At 36.7% G+C, this 19800-nt stretch overlaps 1 protein-coding gene across 1 annotated transcript in view; it reads right to left on the minus strand.

The window, feature by feature from the left end:
- Vha26 (V-type proton ATPase subunit Vha26) overlaps positions 1 to 19800 on the minus strand; it is a 49300-nt gene that overhangs the window by 24694 nt on the left and 4806 nt on the right. Inside the window, exon 2 of the mRNA XM_035357065.2 lies at positions 10331 to 10396. Coding sequence (XP_035212956.1) covers positions 10331 to 10396 — 66 coding nt within the window. The remainder of the gene's footprint in view (positions 1 to 10330; positions 10397 to 19800) is intronic.

Genomic DNA, 19800 nt, shown 5'->3' on the forward strand with positions numbered 1-19800 from the left:
AGGATGGCATAAAAACTAAAAGTAATAGCATTATGATCACTTAAAGTGATAAAGTCATGGACTGTCCAATCTTGTATTAGCAGTGCTAGGTTAGTAGTTGAAAGTGTGAGGACCGGCCACCCTTTTGCACAGAGAATATCAAAAGTCGGTGGAGAATCAATAGAATTTAGAATCACCAAGTAATTAGATTCAACGAATGTGTAAGTGAAGCCTATCTTGAATTTTCAGAGGTTGCATCCCACAGTGAGCCTGATACACTGAAGTCTCCTTCCGAGATGTAATTTTTGAATGAGCATAATTTAAGGTAATCTAGTTCAAAGAGTAGGAAATCGATATTTTCACTGGGTGGAAAATAAGCAGAAACGATCAGAAAGCAACCTTCTGCTGCATCCAAGGCTATGGACATACTATATTTAGTTGTCTTCTGTATCATGGGAGATAATGAGCCATTGAAGACTATTGCAGCCAATTTATTGTGAGATAGAAGTAGAACCAATCAGAGTGTTATCTTGGGTAGTGTATATTTCTTGAAACAGGACTACGTCCATTCCTAATTCAAACTGCTTCTGAATCATATCATTTGTTGCAAGTTACTATTGTAAGTTACTAGACTTTTGAAACTATGGAGAGAGGTGGAACTTAATTCTTATTGGGGTTCCTCAATAGTTGCTGAAGTTCCCTTTTGTAAGTCAGGCATAACTTGGAATTAGCTGAGTGATAGCAATCAAAATAGGTACCTTTATTTAGGTTAGAGTTTGTGCAGTTTATGCGAGTTGGAATTTCCTAGCAATTAGGAGTTGGTACTTTGTGTGCTTTAGCACACTGGACACACTGTCCTAGTTTATTAAAATAGTTTCTATCCATAGTTTCTATCCAAGTTAATTATTCAATTAGTCTTGGAATCCGCATGATGAATCGGAGTTTTAGGGTGAATTGCTCCTTCTTTTTCGGAAGGTAAATGAGTCTCAAAAGCTAAAATAAGATCGTCAGCTGTAAATTTGGTTGGTACACCAAAGACAATTATGGAATCCCTCAACGGTTTTGGTGCTCTTTGCTGTAAGGAATCTCAGATAGTTTTATCCGATGAAATGGTTTTATCCGTGTTCTTTGGAAACATAACGGATTAATAATTCTTTTGATCTTGTAGGTGTAATTTGCTTGATAGGAATCCGCAACTTCTTCAAGTTCAACCGAGTTGCTAATTGTATATTTTTAGGTGTACTATTTGGATCTTTTGAAGCTATTAAAAGGATGTGTTCTGGTGAGGTTAATTTCTGATGGGATTTCTTTTTCTTCCTTTGCACTAGTGTAAACGGAGGTTCTGGCTCTTATGATGTGTGGTCTCTATTGGATTTCACTGGATATTTGCTTTCACATAATTGCAATTTCTTTATATTTAATTTCTAGTTTTCCGTTTACATATTTTTACTTCAGGCACAACTGGAATAAATGTACCATTCAGATATAATTCAGGTTCAGGATGGAGACCCCGCCTCCTACAAAACTGCACGCACACAGTTTTCTGTTTCGAAAATGCAAATCCCTGCTTGTCCGACCACTCCCGAATCTTATTCAGAGACAACTGCAACTGCCTCTCTACATATTTCCTGTCTACCCCTCGCATCTTTAGTGGGAATTTCTTGTGGTTTTTATATCTTTTCTAAATGAATGAATCTTTTTCTGTATACCTTACAAGCACGATAAGAAGAAACGTGATTTAGGTGACAGTAAGTACAAGTTGGTTTTTCATCTGGTTTTAAATTTACAGGTATTGGATCTGTGATTTTGTCCGCACTTACAGCATCTGACCTTTTTAAAGCACTTATTTTGGGAGTGCCGAACTCCTGTCAATTCAAACACTGAATTGGGCGTCTTCCGAGATGATATTTTTCTATTGTGATATTGAATCTAAACACATTGTTTAATTGATTAATTTTCTCTCCTGCAGAATTTCTTTTTAGGGTACTTTTCTGTTTTGCCGGCGCAAATCTTGCCAAGCAGACTTTGTTGGCGACAACATAAAACACATAAAAAATGTTAACAAATGTTAGTTCTAAGAATTTTTTATTTTGAAGGCATAAACATTTTAATATGGTTTAAAATTTTGTAAAAGCCAATAAATAAAGACAATAAATTTGTAAAAAGACATTAATTTAAGAATTTACTATGCTATCATGGTTAAACATCCTGATTCGCTGGTTCATATCACGTGACCCCAACTGAACTCATCTCACGTACACTACACTACAAAAATATAATTCTCTACATTAATTTCAAGTTAAATCTTAATTTGGAATACAAGTTTAAATGCAAGAATTATTTCATTTCGTATGAATAGCTTACTCAGAAATTATGTAAAACTGCAGTGCTTTACTTCACTAGTGCATTCTAATTAGAGTTGATGGATTTTGCCTTTTCTATATTTTTGCCTTCAGGTGAGTGGTGTGATTGCATCCTAATTCACTTAATTACCACGAATGGTCTTAGGGCATAAAATTTAACTATCTATGTAAATATTCTATGTAATTGCATGTCAGTATTGAAAGAAACAATCAATCTGGTAATAAATGGCTGCAACTTGTTTTGAAAATGAGGCGTAAAATGTTACCAACGAAGATATTCCACTTGGCATCGGTTGTATCATTATTGGCGACTTTATTGTTTGCCCCGGCAAAATGGAAAAGTACCCTTTTTAGTTCAAGGAAAATATAGGTTATATAGTACAAAGTCTTTAATCTGGACCTCAAAGCTATGCACATAATACCTTTACGCATGCGTGTTTAATGTATAACGGACAGCATAAGCTAGGCTAAAATTATCTAATTATCTATTTCAGTTAATGTTGCAGATTGCGTTGTTCCTTAATCTTCTAATTGGATCCGGCTTATTATTTTTTGCAGACTGTTAGAGCAATCTTAAAAAAATTAAGCTTGATCTTTTGATTATGTCAAAAAGAGTTTCCAATTCTGGAACTGCCAACGGATCTACAAAGCAAAAGCATGTTTCGATGTACCACTTCCGATAGTGAAGAAAGTGACAGAGAGCTTATTGAAAACGAAAACATTTCGATTCACAAGTTAGTCGGTATTTTCGATACAGCAATTACAGGACTTGAACAGTGGAACTGAACAAGAAATTATGTCTGTTTATAGAACGAAAGAGAAAGTATTAGCACAAAAAACAAAGCAACTTAAACAACTTACATTGAAAGAAGTGTTTAATAAAGTAAACAAATAAATATGAAGCTTTTTTTTTTTTGTAAATTTTGATACCCTTTAGATCATAATTGCTCTTTATTTCGTAAATTACAGTTTCATATTTTCAATTGTATAATTTCTGCATGCCATCTTACCAGATTTAAATTGATGATCTATAATCCGGAAAAACCCCTAATCCGGAATCGCTGAAGTCCCGTCGAGTCCGGATTACGAACTTTGTATTACTGTACTTAGATACTTTTGGTGCAGCAGATTGCAACCAAAATATGAGGTGCACATCTACATGTTATAGCAGTCCTATATACAAAATTTCAACGTTCTGAGGCTACTCGTTTTTCTGTTATGAGAGATACATAGGTACGTACATACGCAAATATGTCATGAAGAGATTTTTCCCCCGAGATTTTTCTTCAAAGCCGGAAACAGATGGAAGTCGCTTGGTGTGAGATCAGGACTGTATGACAGATAGTGTAGGCGCTCACAACCAAGAGTTGCAATATGGTTTTGCGTTGCCGTCACCAAATGTGGTCTGGCATCGTCATCCAACAGCAGAATGCCAGATGTGAGAAGGCCAGGCCGCTTTTTCCGAATCGCCTCTTTCAATTTCGACAGGGTAGCGCGTAGCATTGATGGTTCTAACCTCCAAAAAGTCCAGCAACAAAACACCTTGGGCATCCCAGAAAACAGAAAACTGTGAGGATCACTTTACCTGCAGAGGGAGTTGTCTTGAACTTCTTTCGGACAGGTGATGACGGATGTTTCCACTCCATAGATGCGGCCTTCGATTCTGGTGTGAAATGGTGGACCTACGTTTTATCCCCCGTCACAATCCGAAACAGAAAGTCATTGCCATCTTCATGGTAACGCATGAGATGTTCCAGGCTGACCCCCATGCGTTGTTCCTTGTGTGTCGAGGTCAATTGTCGGGGCACCCATCGTGCTGACACTTTTCCGTATCGAAGAACGTCGTGGATGGTGTTTTGAGCTCGCTCATGTGAGATTCCAAGTTCTTCCGCTACTTCATCGATGGTGATACGCCGGTTTGCTCTAATCATGTCATCCCCCTTCCTGACATTTGCATCTGTAGTGGCCGTGCGCGTCCGTCCAGCTCTCGGTGTGTCCTCCACTTGCTGACGTCCATCACTGAATGTGCGACACCATCTCCACACCATTTGCTTCGACATCACACCTGGCACATAGACTTCCACGAGGCTGTTATTAATTTCTGTTCCTGATACTCCACGTGCCCATTCATAGCGGATAACCGCTCTCACTTCCTCCTTTGACCACGAATTCAAAACGCACCTTCTCTCCATACCTACCGAGGCTCAAATGAGAGGCTGGTCTCTGCTTTGCGCAGGCACTGCAACAGCGCCATCTGCTTGATTTGCAGCGACCTCTACCCAATGGTGTATCGGTGACTTGCTCGTTTTCCTGCTGTGTCGCCTTTCGCCCATAGCCGTTCAACGCTTCTTCCACATGCAAAGCCCTGATTTTTTCCTGGAGGGCTTTTTGAAGCTTATCAAACGATATGACAAATGTCTCAATGTACTTGGTACCTATGTGGAAAAATAAAGGTATGTCATATCTTTAATGTCTCTTTCTATTTTTTGACTTTCATACACTACTCTGACCACAGTCGACAGGGGAAACTTATTTTTCAACTTACCTACGTATATATTATTTTCCAAAAAAGGTTACTGCAGGCATACAGATGAAATTTGCAGCGGCAGCGCCAAACAGGCGATACGGACTTAAAAACTGTACAGAAAAGCGCCAATTGGCGAAACAGTAAACCCGTTTGGCAAACCTACAGGCTGACGGAGAGAGAAGATTTTTCCTCGGCAGTCAAGTGGAACTACTTCAACAAATGTGTGCGTCTCTGTTTTCGCCGAGATATGTAATTTTGTGTACTCGCATCTGTACTGTGCTCTGAATTTCTTAAGCCGTTATAATGTACCCGGCAACTGTTACTTTTCCTTATTAAATTTGATTATTAATTGTAACATGTCTATCTTAACTAAGATTTCGGCTTTCCTAGTTAATGTTAGGGATATTTTCGTATGCACGTGTTACTCACACGTACATCATTGGTGACCCTGTCCCTCGCTCCTTCTGTTTCAATCCCTAATGACTATCTGTCTTAATCTTTGTTTAAAAACTAAAAATATGCCTTATTTTGATGCCAATGCTCTTCCTTATGACTGATAAAGGCTCAACCCTATTTATTTCCTCCTCATTTTATCGTACGGATTACACGTGGTTTATCACACTTAAGGAGGATTTACAGGTATGTGGTCAAATTTTTTTAATTATCTGTGATTGGTCTTAATTATGTTTTTGTGATATGTTTTGCTCTAAAATTATAGTTTTAATTTAATTATTGATTGTTTAAAATTGATCTTTGGGTAATATTTGTGCTCACATTTTTATTGAGATGTTGAATGTTTTCATTATTTTATTCTAAATTGATACTGTTTTGATAAGGTATAGTGCAAAACATTAAGTTTACGATTTACGATATATTTATAATTGGCAACCATGCCAGGATCGGAAGGCCAAACCAACGAGGAATCGAATATGGCGGTTCAGGAGCCACAAATCTCACACGTGGCAGTTAAAATTCCCCCTTTATTGAAAAAAAATGTTAAACTTTGGTTTATTCAAGTTGAAAGTAACTTTGCTTTAGCGAAGATTAGTAGCGATAGTACAAAATACAACCACGTGGTTTCTTCGATAGACCCTGAAACTCTTTCCGCAGTATCAGATATTTTATTTAATCCCCCAGCGACGGCTAAATATGATGCCCTTAAAGCTAGGTTAATAGTAGAATTCTCAGATTCGGAAAGCGAGCAAATACGCAGACTTATTTCTGAATTGCATTTAGGGGACGACAAACCATCTCACTTATTGAGAAAAATGAGAGAATTAGGTGGAAACTGTATAACTGACGAATTTTTAAAATCATTATGGCTGCAAAGGTTACCTTCCGAGGTGCATGCCATTTTATCAATAAGTTCGGAATCCTTAGACAATTTAGCAAAAATGGCTGATAAGATAGCTGAAGTGCGCATGCCAACGAACAACAGCGTGTTCGCGGTCCAGGCAGCTTCGGCGAGTTCCCCCAGAAACCCTAACGATTCTGGTGCCCCCCTCGAGGAGCTTAAGGCCTTAAGGAGTGAAATCTCTGCCCTAAGTAAACAAGTCGAGCGACTCTCCCGAGGAAAAACGAGGAATAATTTCCCCCGGGATCAACATAACAAAGCATGTAGTTTTTCGCGTGGGCATTCCCGAGAGCGTGTGAACAATTATTGTTATTTTCATTCGCGATTCGGTAATAATGCACGAAAATGTCGAGCACCTTGTTCCTTTTCTCAGAACACTACGGCCCAGGAAAACTAGTAGTAGCGGCTGTCGATCGAAATTCATCGGCAGTCGCGCATTCATGTCGTTTACATGTTTACGATAACAGATTAAATTTAAACTTTTTGATTGATTCGGGCTCGGATGTTTCATGTGTGACACCGACTTCTAAGTTTAAGAAAATGCATCCTGATTCGCTTCAATTATTTGCCGCGAATAATTCCAGAATTTCTACGTATGGAACAAAATTGTTAACTGTGAATTTAGGACTTAGACGAAACTTTTCGTGGAAGTTTTTAATCGCCGATGTACCAGTGCCTATAATAGGAGCCGACTTTTTAAGGCATTTTGATCTTTTAATCGATTTAAAACGAGGTAGGCTTATCGATAATACTACGAAATTAACTCGTATTGGTTCTCTTTCCGATTCTAAAAATTATTTTTCGGTAAAGTTAATATCTGGTGATTCGCCATATCACAGAATCTTGAAAGACTTTCCGGAAGTACTGAAGTTAAAATCCGATTCGGGTAGAGTAAAGCATAGTACGGTTCATTACATTGAAACAAACGGTCCTCCTGTGCACAGTAAACCGCGTAGGTTAAGCCCTAAGTTATATGAAGCAGTAAAAAAAGAATTTCAATTTATGATAGATCAAGGTATTTGTAGACCATCAAAATCAGCATGGTCATCACCTCTTCATGTAGTTTCTAAAAGTTCGGGCGACATACGGCCAGTAGGAGACTACCGAAAACTAAACGCGTGCACCGAACCGGACAGATACCCTATCCCGCATTTACAAGACTTTAATAATACGCTTAGCGGAAAGACAATTTTTTCAAAAATTGATATCGTTTGGGCATATCATCATATACCAGTCCATCCAGATCATATACCGAAAACTGCAGTTTGCACCCCATTTGGTCTTTTCGAATTTCCGTTTTTAAATTTCGGACTGTGCGGAGCAGCTCAAACCTTTCAAAGGTTTATGAACGAAATTCTTGGAGATCTAAAATTCGTCTACGTCTACTTAGATGATATTTTGATATTTAGTGATACGGAAGATGAGCATAAATCTCACCTGCGTACTGTTTTTGAAAGATTAACTTCATATGGATTGACAATTAACGCTTCGAAATGTGTTTTCGGTGTTCCGGAAATATCTTTTTTAGGCCATATAATCAATAAAGATGGTACCAAGCCTCTGACGAACAAAGTGGAACCGATACTTAACTACCCACTTCCTAAAACGGTAAAAGATTTGCAGAGATTTTTAGGATTTTTAAATTTTTACCGTCGATTTTTACCCAACGTAGCCCAGAATCAAATACATTTAACTTCGTATTTAAAAGGGGCTAAGAAAAATGATAAGACAATCCTGAATTTGTCTGAGGAAGCGCGGAGTGAATTTCAAAAGTGCAAACAGCTAATCGCTAATGCTGTTCTTTTGGCACACCCGAAGACAGATGCCCAGTTGGTTTTACAGGTTGATGCGTCAGACTTCGCGATCGGTGGAACGCTATCACAAATAGTTGATAGAAATTTACAGCCTCTCGCATTTTTCTCACGAAAGCTTTCGCAGGCGGAAAGGAACTATAGTGCGTATGATCGAGAGCTATTGGCAGCTTATGCTGCTATTAGGCATTTTAAGCATATGTTGGAAGCACGGAACTTTTCTTTAATCACCGATCACAAACCGCTCACGTATGCATTCCGACAGCGTTTGGATAAGTGTTCACCTCGTCAGGCTAGGCAGTTAGACTTTATCTCCCAATTCACCACTGAAATTCGCCATATAAAAGGTTCGGAGAATATCGCTGCCGACGTACTTTCGCGTATAGAAGCAATAAGCATGCCTAACCCTATCGACTATGAGAAAATCGCTAAAATGCAAGAAATCGACCCAGAATTACAAACATTGCTTAAAGAGTCAAAAGTTCTACATCTCAAAAAACTTACCTTACCGAATTGTAGCTTACCGATATATTGTGATGTGTCAACAGGTAACGCCCGCCCTTACATTCCTCCGGCATTCCGTGAGAAAGTTTTTGCCACCTTGCACAATTTGTCTCACCCCGGCATTCGCGCATCAACAAAGTTAGTATGTTCACGGTTTGTTTGGTCTTCCATCCGCAAAGATTGCGCGAAATGGGCACGGCAGTGCATTCCGTGCCAGAAAGCAAAAGTAAGCAGGCATACTAGAACCCCGTTAATGAAGTTTCCAGACCAATCACAGAGGTTTGATCACGTCCACCTTGATCTTGTTGGTCCCCTACCTCCTTCTCAAAATAATTATTACTGTCTAACTATGATAGATAGATTTACTAGATGGCCCAAAGCAGTACCCTTACCAGACATAACAGCACGCACAGTAGCACAGGCTTTCTATGACCACTGGATTACTCAATTTGGTTGTCCGACTGTTATTACTACCGACCAAGGGCGACAGTTTGAAAGCGGCTTATTTCGAGCCCTTTCCCAATTATTGGGAATCAAGAGGATCAGGACATCTCCGTACCACCCACAGGCGAATGGACTGATCGAGGAATTCCACCGTCCTTTGAAAGCTGCCTTAAAAGCACACGATACCAGTGACTGGGTGGCTGCCCTTCCAACGCTGCTTATGGGTTTCCGCGCCGCTCTCAAAGAGGACATAGGAGCAACCACTTCTGAACTGGTGTATGGAAAGACTATCTGTCTCCCAGGAGAATTTTTCAATCCGACACCTCCGGATGCGTCCCCCAAACAGTTTGTGGAGGATTTAAAATCTCACTTTGCCAGTGTCCGCCCGACCACGACTTCTAGCCACGGCCAGCGAACATGTTTCATTCATCCACGCCTTCACAAGTCCACATATGTGTTTGTTCGACACGACGGAGTTAGAAAACCACTTCAAACTCCTTATGATGGACCATTTAAGGTGCTAGAAGGACGAGATAAAACGTTTGATCTCGAAATAAAAGGGACTAAGCAAACGATCTCCATAGATAGACTGAAACCCGCTTTTGTAACCATGGACTCTTCTCAAGTTGCTTCCAAGAGTGTGAAAAAAACTTCGGACAATTGTATCACCCGTTCTGGACGATTAATCCGACCCCCGCATCGGTATGTCACATTTTGTTGACACTGCGGAGGGAGTATGCAGCGGCAGCGCCAAACAGGCGATACGGACTTAAAAACTGTACAGAAAAGCGCCAATTGGCGAAACAGTAAACCCGTTTGGCAAACCTACAGGCTGACGGAGAGAGAAGATTTTTCCCCGGCAGTCAAGTGGAACTACTTCAACAAATGTGTGCGTCTCTGTTTTCGCCGAGATATGTAATCTTGTGTACTCGCATCTGTACTGTGCTCTGAATTTCTTAAGCCGTTATAATGTACCCGGCAACTGTTACTTTTCCTTATTAAATTTGATTATTAATTGTAACATGTCTATCTTAACTAAGATTTCGGCTTTCCTAGTTAATGTTAGGGATATTTTCGTATGCACGTGTTACTCACACGTACATCAAATTAATTAAATTATAGCCATAACAAAACTATTTAAATTAGTAATATAACACTACTACTTGTGAATAAAATATAATACATATATGAATCAAAATATGAAATAAGTTGTTTTCGCTTTTCAATTATAAGTCAAAGAAAGCTATTGTTTTGCCCAATTATCCCCTTCTCCAAAATAGAAACATATATTTTGCATATAACAAATTAATTTGTTACTTTTCTACATAAAAAATTTCAAATTTCTTACCTTAGCATCAATTTCTTCCGCTTTTTCATTAGCCTCCTGTTCTATGAAGTCCATCATATGATTAATCTGAAATTAAAAAAAGTATAGAATTATATATTTTAAATAAAAGGTAAATTTAACATAACTCACACATTAAACAAAATCTGAAATGTTTTCTTTATCTTCAGGGAGGGGACAGAACAGCTTTTGCATATAATAAAAGAAGATGTAATACATATAATCTCACAGTATTCTTAATGTTACTTAAATGAAAACAATAAAATTTTGGAAAAATATCAAATATTTAATTAATCTTTCAAGGGTATATGATTTGAAAATTCCAGTTAGCAACATAACACTATTCATAATAGGCCGTATATTGTTATTAAATTTCATAATAAATTAATGCACCATTTAATTACAATATAAATAGGAAACTAACTTCTAAAAAAATCTAAAAGTTTCTAGTTTTCTAGAAGTTGTTCTAATCTAGCCTTTTTAAATTCTCAGTATTACATCTTTCCCAACAGTCTGAGTACATTATAATGCCATCAATAATAATTACTTGAAAAATTTTTAACCAAATTTCTAGCAGAACAGTTGACACAGCAAATAAAAACATCATTTTGTTTCTCGGCAAATCTCAGCCACACACCTAATGGGGTGGAAGGATGTGACTAATGCTGTTTTTACTACATGAAAACAGACTTTCATCAACTTTGACAATATTATCAATGCTGCCTATTTTAACTCACGGTCTAGACATTAATGCATGGCCACAGACTTCCCATTTATAACTGCTCAACAAAAGTATAATGATTTATATTAAGTTGATACTGATAAAATCCAGTAGATGTTAACTCTAAATACTATGCATAAATGAAATGAATTGTCTGCATAAATGAAACTGATTCTCGATCCTTCAAACCAATTTTGAGAATGGAATCCTGTTTTTTTCTCTGCACCTCAAATCTATATTTTGGTACTTCCTTTGACCTGAAGTAGAGCTTCATTTTATGTTTTTTGTGCACTTCAAAGTGAATAATTCCTCGTTCCTGAATAAACTATATGGAAAATGTTTCATTATTAGGTAAGTCCCAAATTTTCAAATCCACAGCAAATACAATAACAATAAAAACACAACTGACTGTTTACATCTTCTGAATTTGTATTCTGCCAATTTTGAACATTCTTTTACTTTTTTTTAAATGTAAACATTGTAACAATTTTAAAAGTAAACATTGGAGACTTCATTTGGATCAATCTCTTGGCGGGTTTAGAAAAAATATATAGCAATGACTCCGTATCTCATTACAGAACAGTACCAAATTAAGTTACTTAGAATTAGACTAGCCTTTTCTCTGTGCGAACTTAATCATGTGTTTGGGCACCTGGGTAAGAGACCCTATCTTAGTCTAGCAATTGGATCTGCTTCCGAATGTTGGCAATCGTGGAGTTTGGGTTGAAGAGTAGCAATAATAAGCATAATGTTGAGGTATGGCAGATGAATTCTTTTTGTTTGTTTTTGTAGAGAGTCCTGAGGTAAATAACAATTTTAGAGACAAATGATAGCAATTAAAATGGGCTGATCTTTGGAATATGGTAACAGGTAGTTTGGCAACATTTTGGAAGCAATAAAGGTTACTACCTAGGACTTTGGTAATAATGTGAGAAGTACTCAGTTCCGATTACACATTATTTTGTGTGAGGGAAATGAGAGATCATGAGATATGTCATGTGACATTAATGGACGAATTACAGTTCTTTAGTAGGAAAAAGGGGTAAAATTTGGAAAAATATCTGTAGTACTATATTATTTTGTATTAAGCTTCATTGTGTGTTGTGTGAAATAGTGTTGATTAATTTTCGGATTGCATGGCGCTATGTAAAGTGAATTCTAAATTTTTAATGTGTTTATCTGATAATAATAATAAGTTGAGATTGTGTGAAAGGAAGGCTATTACAGATAAGTTTGAATGGCAGTGCAAGAAATCTGGTGAAAATGGACATTTTGTGAAACGGAGTATAAGGAAGGGTACTTGGTTTGCTGAAAGTAGTTTGAGTATGGGTGAAATTTTATTAATTTCTTATTACTTGGTGAATAGACTGCCAGTTGACTACTGGATTTCGGATTTAGAAATTGCAGCCGATTGGAACTCTTTCTGTAGGGAAGTGTGCATGTGACGTAATGAAGATTCTGAAGAAGATTAGGTAAGTTAGTATTTTTAATCATTTGAGGATATTATTTTTATGCATTTTTCTAAATGTAAGGAGTAAATAAATTAATATGGTATTACTGGAAAATTGTTATTAGCAATGATTTAGTTTAAAGTAATTAGGATTGTAATCTAATTTTTATTAATTTAATGTATATGCTTATTTATATTTTAAGTAGTGTTTTTTAATTTAATTATATTTTAATTTAATGATCGTGATTTTGTGAGTTATATGTTTGTAGTATTTTGGAATACGTTTGAGTAGTATACGTTGAGTATTTTCATGCATTTTCGTGAAATTTTTCTAATTTATGAGAAAAAAGCAGTGTACATGGATATAGTGAAGAGTGTGCGCAATGCCATTTTTGTGCAACTCTGGGATTTTTTTTAAGTAAAAATAAGTCGACGTGTACATGGTTTAGTTATATTTTAATTAAATGATAGTTATTTTGTGAATTTTATGTTTGTAGCTATTTGGTATACGTTTCAGTTGAAGTAAACGTGCATGGAAATAATTTAAATATTTGTCACTAAGTATTTGTAACCATTTTTAATGTTTGCGGTAGAAATTCGTTGTTGATGTTTATAATATAATAGATAATTTAAAGGTAAAAGTGTTTGGATATTTTATTTATTTTATACGTGGAAATGTTCATCCTTGGAAAGGGTATATACTTTTTCACGATCAGGTAATTTCATATATGTTCTTTTTACCAGATTTAAAGATTCACAAAAATTTCATGCATTTTCGTGAAATTTTTCTAATTTATGACAAAAAAGCAGTGTACATGGATATAGTGAAGAGTGTGCGCAATGCCATTTTTGTGCAATTCTGGGATGTTTTTTTAAGTAAAAATAAGTTGACGTGTACATGGTTTAGTGATATTTTAATTAAATGATAGTTATTTTGTGAATTTTATGTTTGTAGCAATTTGGTAAACGTTTCAGTTGAAGTAAACGTGCATGGAAATAATTTAAATATTTGTCACTAAGTATTTGTAACCATTTTTAATGTTTGCGGTAGAAATTCGTTGTTGATGTTTATAATATAATAGATAATTTAAAGGTAAAAGTGTTTGGATATTTTATTTATTTTATACGTGGAAATGTTCATCCTTGGAAAGGGTATATACTTTTTCACGATCAGGTAATTTCATATATGTTCTTTTTACCAGATTTAAAGATTCACAAAAATTTCATGCATTTTCGTGAAATTTTTCTAATTTATGACAAAAAAGCAGTGTACATGGATATAGTGAAGAGTGTGCGCAATGCCATTTTTGTGCAATTCTGGGATGTTTTTTTAAGTAAAAATAAGTTGACGTGTACATGGTTTAGTGATATTTTAATTAAATGATAGTTATTTTGTGAATTTTATGTTTGTAGCAATTTGGTAAACGTTTCAGTTGAAGTAAACGTGTATGGAAATAATTTAAATATTTGGCACTAAGTATTTGTAACTATTTTTAATGTTTGCGGTATAAATTCGTTGGTGACGTTTATAACATAATAGATAATTTAGAGGGAAAAGCTTTTGGATATTTTATTTATTTTATACGTGGTGAAGTGTCTGGTGTGCAAATATAGAAAAATAACACTTCTCTGACTCCAATGGAACCAATATTTTATTCCTTACGAAGTTATAGATTCTTATTCATAAGATTTATTTACATTTTACATGCATGTAGCATCGCATGACAAAAACTCTGAGTTTGTTTACTTCGTTCTTCGCGGAGACTAGCAGGTGTTGCCATTCCGATTTAACTAAATTTAATTAGAAATGTAACGGAACTGAAGCGACACTACACACCCCCTTCCTAGTGACAGCGATTATGGAAGATAATCTTTAAAGTGACTGGGGAACTTCACATGTCTGCCGGTTCTAGTAGCCTTGGTTTCATGATGAGGTTCTGAATTTTCTTCAGTGTTCTTGAGTGCAGGTGTTTCCCCAAGTTCCGCTTTCTTGGAATGGGAGTTTTGAAAAGGAATATCAGGATCTTGCACTAGGAAACATGGCTTTAGTCTGTCTATTGAAACTCTTTTAACTTTTCCTTGGATTTCAATATCGAAGTACTTATCCTTTCTTGCTCTTACAGGATACGGTCCAAGATAGACAGGCTGTAGCGACGAACTATTAATGTTGTTGTATAGGAATACGTGAGAACAGTTGGAAAGATGTTTAGAAACAAAGACTGTTCTATTTCCATGGGTGGTGGTAGAACTTGGCTTCATAGCTCTTATTATTTTCTGAAGGTTTTGAGAAAATTCAGACTGTTTCATATGAGGTACTGTTGAAAAGAATTCACCAGGTAATGCTAAAGGAGTTCCGTATACAAGTTCTGCGGATGAGCAACCTAAGTCTTCCTTGATGGCAGATCTTATGCCTAATAGAACGAAAGGCAATGCTTCCAGCCATGATTTTGATTCGAGTAGATGACATTTGAGACTTGCTTTTAAAGTTCGGTGTTGTCTTTCGATCAGGCCATTTGCCTGTGGATGGTACGCAGTTGTAGTGTTTGTATGGAAACCAAGATATTTTCCTAAAGCTTGAAAAAGTTGGCTATCAAATTGCCGACCTTGGTCAGATGTTATGCAATTCGGAATTCCAAAGCGTGAAAACCAAGTATAAATCAAAGCTTTAGCAACAGATTCTGCTGATTGATCTTCTAACGGTACCGCTTCGATCCATCGTGTATAACGATCGATGATGGTTAGAAGGTATTTGAATCCTTTGCAAGGAGGTAGCGGACCCACCAGATCTACGTTTAAATGCTGGAATCTGTGTGGAGGTACTTTGAATTCTCTCAAAGATGAATGTGTATGTCTGTGAACTTTAGATCTTTGGCAAGATAAACATGCTCTAGTCCATAGTTGGCAGTCTTTATTCATATTGGGCCATATGAAATGTCGTGTTATCAATTTTATCGTGGATCTTATTCCAGGATGAGATAAATTATGGATTGAAGAAAATATTTTCTGCCGAAACTTTGCAGGGATGTATGGTCGATTATAATTTGTAGAAGTATCACAGTAAATTTTCTTGTCGCTGTCCGGTATAGGGATCTGTAGGATTTTTAAGTTTGGGTTGTTTTTTAGTGTCTCCAAGTCGTCATCTTCTTGACAGTCTACTATAGTTTGTAAGTCTATTGCAGATGGTACAGAAATGGTGTCTATGCGAGAGAGAGCGTCAGCGACGGTATTTTCATGCCCTTGTATGAATCGGATATCGGTTGAGAACTGGCCAATATATGACAGTTGTCTAGCTTGTCGTGGCGAAGCTTTTTCCAAATTTTGTTGGAAGGCAAATGTTAGTGGTTTGTGATCCGTGTATATTGCAAAAGTTCGCCCTTCTAAGATGTATTTGAAATGTTTTACTGCTGTATAGATGGCTACGAGTTCTCTGTCATAGGCACTATATTTTTGTTGTGCTGATGTCAAATTTCGGGAAAAGAAACTTAAAGGTTGTTTTTCATTATTCACAATCTGATGTAAAACGGCTCCAATGGCAGTATCGGAAGCATCAGTTGTTAGCGATATTTCAGCCTTTTCGGATGGGTGAGTTAAGTTTGTGGCATGAATAAGTGCATCTTTTAAGATCTGGAAGGCGTTTCTTGTTTCTGCCGTCCAGGTTATTTCTTTTCTGCAGTTCTTTTTAATACCACTGAGCAATGTTGTTAAAGGTTGTTGCAGTTTTGCACAATTTGGTATGAATCTGTGATAAAAATTCACCATACCTAAAAATCGTCTTAAACTAGTAAATGACTTTGGTTCTGGGAAATTTTTGATGGCATCAACTTTCGTTGAGAGAGGTTTAAGTCCTTCAGCTGACACTTCGTATCCCAGGAATGCAAGTTTTGCTTGACCAAATTTACACTTTGCCGCATTAATACACAGGCCATATTCGTTTAGTCTCTCAAGGACTGCTCGTAGATGTTTTTGGTGAGTTTCTTCATCTGGGGAGGCTATTAGAATGTCATCCAAATAGCAAAACACGAATTCTAGTCCATTCAACACACTGTTCATGAAACGTTGGAACGTTTGAGCCGCATTTTGTAGGCCGAACATCATGAATGGGAACTCGAATAAGCCAAAGGGAGTGAGAATGGCCGTTTTCGGTATATCTTCTTCGCGAACAGGAATTTGTTGGTACGCTCTAATGAGGTCTATGGATGAGAAAACTCTTTTTCCCGCTAAAATGGAACTGCAATCTGTTAAAAATGGGAGAGGGTATCTATCGGGAATCGTGACGTTGTTTAACGCGATAGTCTCCACAAGGTCTCCAATCACCTGATTTCTTCATAGCGAGATGTAGTGGGCTCGACCAGTTACTTTTGGATGGTCTGCATAAACCCATTTGGAGCATAAATTCAAACTCCTTTTTAGCCGCTTTAAGTTTCTCAGCTGATAGTCTCCTGGCTTTAGCGAAAACTGGTGGACCTCTGGTTTCGATATAATGTTCGATGTTATGATTTTTAACTTTATTATTAACTACATTCAGTTTTAACAAATCCGGAAAGTCATTAATGATACGTTTATATGGATCATTTACGGCATTTAAAATCGGAATATTATTATTGTTATTTTGAAAACAAGGAGTTCCATTGGTTGTTAAGAATGTAGTACCATCAATCAACTTGCGATTTTTAGAATCTACCAAAAGGTTAAAATTTGCAAGAAAATCCATGCCTATTATCGGTTTGTTTACGTCCGCAATTACAAAAGGCCATGTGAATGATCGTCTGAGTCCAAGATCAAGCTTGTGTAATTTTTGGCCATATGTTTTAATTTTCGTACCATTTGCAGCAAAGAGTTCTAATTTTGAGATGTTTTTCTTATCTGCAGGCAAGGGAGGAATGACAGAAATTTCTGCCCCAGTATCTATTAAAAATTGGGTAGCCGATTCTTTGTCGCTGATGAAAAGACGACTCAGCTGCACCCCTTGTCCCTCCGTCGTCAATGAGAGACGGGGAGCTGGTTTTCCGGACTATTTGTCTGTGATGTTAATGAGTAGTTGCAGGGTTGTTTACACTTAAATGACTTATCACCGAATTTTTTATGATAGTAACAAATATCACTAGATCTGTTACCACTGTAACTCCTATCTCTTGATTTGGATCGGTTACGACAATAGGGACGACTGTGGCGTTGCTTGTTTAAAGCAGAAACTTGTAAGCTAAGTTCACTAACCTGTTTTTGTAAACTTTCAATCACTTCCGTTTTTACCATTATGGATGATGCAGCAGCTATTTGGGGAGTAACAGGGTTTAATTCCCAAATCTTATCGGCCATTGTAGCCACTTTTGACAAATCTTCACTACTAACAGATATAATGCTACGCATATTAACGGGTAAACGTTGTAGCCACAATGTTTTTAGGAAAGTATCTGTTACTTTATCGCCAGCCAAATTACGCATCTCACACAGTAATTGAGATGGCTTTTTGTCACCCAGTTCTAACTCACTCAGTAATTTTTGGGTTTTTTGAGTCTCTGAATCAGCATATAATGAAATTAGTCTATTTTTAATTGCCTCATATTTATTATCTTGTGGTGGACTTAGCAGAATATCAGATACCTGTGACAAAATATCAGGTTCAATGGAACTTATAATCATATTTTGTTTGATCTGCACTAATTTTTGCATTTCTAAATTGTGCTTCTAGTTGAATAAACCATATTTTAGGATCTGGCTTCCAAAAAGGAGGAACTTTAACGCTTACCTTGGCGACAGATGCAGTTGTTGCTTTAATTTCGGTTTCGTCTTCGTCAGCCATTGCAGAATTCGATCACGTCCGGGTCACCAGTGAAGTGTCTGGTGTGCAAATATAGAAAAATAACACTTCTTTGACTCCAATGGAACCAATATTTTATTCCTTACGAAGTTATAGATTCTTATTCATAAGATTTATTTACATTTTACATGCACGTAGCATCGCGTGACAAAAACTCTGAGTTTGTTTACTTCGTTCTTCGCGGAGACTAGCAGGTGTTGCCATTCCGATTTAACTAAATTTAATTAGAAATGTAACGGAACTGAAGCGACACTACACGTGGAAATGTTCATTCTTGGAAAGGGTATATACTTTTTCGCGATCAGGTAATTTCATATGTGTGCTTTTTACCGAGTTTAAAGATTCGCAAAATTTTCATGCATTTTCGTGAAATTTTTCTAATTTATGACAAAAAAGCAGTGTACATGGATATAGTGAAGAGTGTGCGCAATGCCATTTTTGTGCAATTGTGAGATGTTTTTTTAAGTAAAAATAAGTCGACGTGTAAATGGTTTATGTGTATGTGCTATTCTGAAAAACGCGCAAGGAGTTAGCGATTGCGCACTTTTTCCCAATTTTGCAGTTAACATTTGTCATGATTAAGCAGTTTTGTTACATAAAATTTCTAGCATAAGTGTAATTCGGCTAGTAGATTGTTGGAAGAAGTGTTCAGTAAATAAAAAGAAAAGAAACATGTCTACTTCGTGAAGACAAAATGGCGGCGAAAAAAAAAAGAGGGTTTCTGTAGCAGAGTTGGTTGCCAAATTATCGCCCAGTTACCATAATCCAAAGATCAACCTTAAAATGCACTAGAAGCAGTACTGAGAGATAATAATACTTCCACAGAGTGACGAGCAGAGTAGCGTGCAGACAGTGGTGACGACGATCCGAGGCTCAATGGAGTCAGGAAAGCGTGGAGTATGGCTGTGAGGAGGAGGCTGATTGGAAGTGAATGATCATGTGTGCTAGGGGAAGGGCTAAGGCTCTGTTTCAGTCCATACAAATTTTGAGGGAAGGCTGAATAGTAATGAGGGGGAGGGAGTTATTTTAAAAGTAAGCCTGCTGGACTTAGAAAAATTTAGGCAACTATAAATTTAATTTTTTTCTTTTGAGAAGGTGCTTTAAGCATTAATTTAATAGGTGCATAAGGACAAAAATAGTTAAACAATTATACATGCACAATTCAGTTAAATAAAAGATAATATTTTTATTATTTTCTTTCTTTTTTTTTAATTATTTTATTTTTTATTATTAGTGATAGTTTTTTAATAAGGCACCTGGCCTTCTCCTGTTGCACCGATCGTTGTTATACTGTAATGAGGGAATCGTTGGATTGTTAACTTTAACAATGTTTGCATGGAATCTCTTTTTGCAATTTTCATCATAGTCTCAATTAATTGAGGTGTGTTCGTTTCACTGTGAAGAGCTTCATTTCTTATGTAGTAAGTGCTGTTGGTAATTTGCCTAAGTGTGATGTTCTGAAGTCTTAACAATGTAGCCCCAAA

Source organism: Stegodyphus dumicola, chromosome 8, assembly GCF_044657685.1.
Source record: "Stegodyphus dumicola isolate Sdum_Otavi_A_Nest chromosome 8, ASM4465768v1".
NCBI lineage: Eukaryota > Metazoa > Arthropoda > Arachnida > Araneae > Eresidae > Stegodyphus > Stegodyphus dumicola.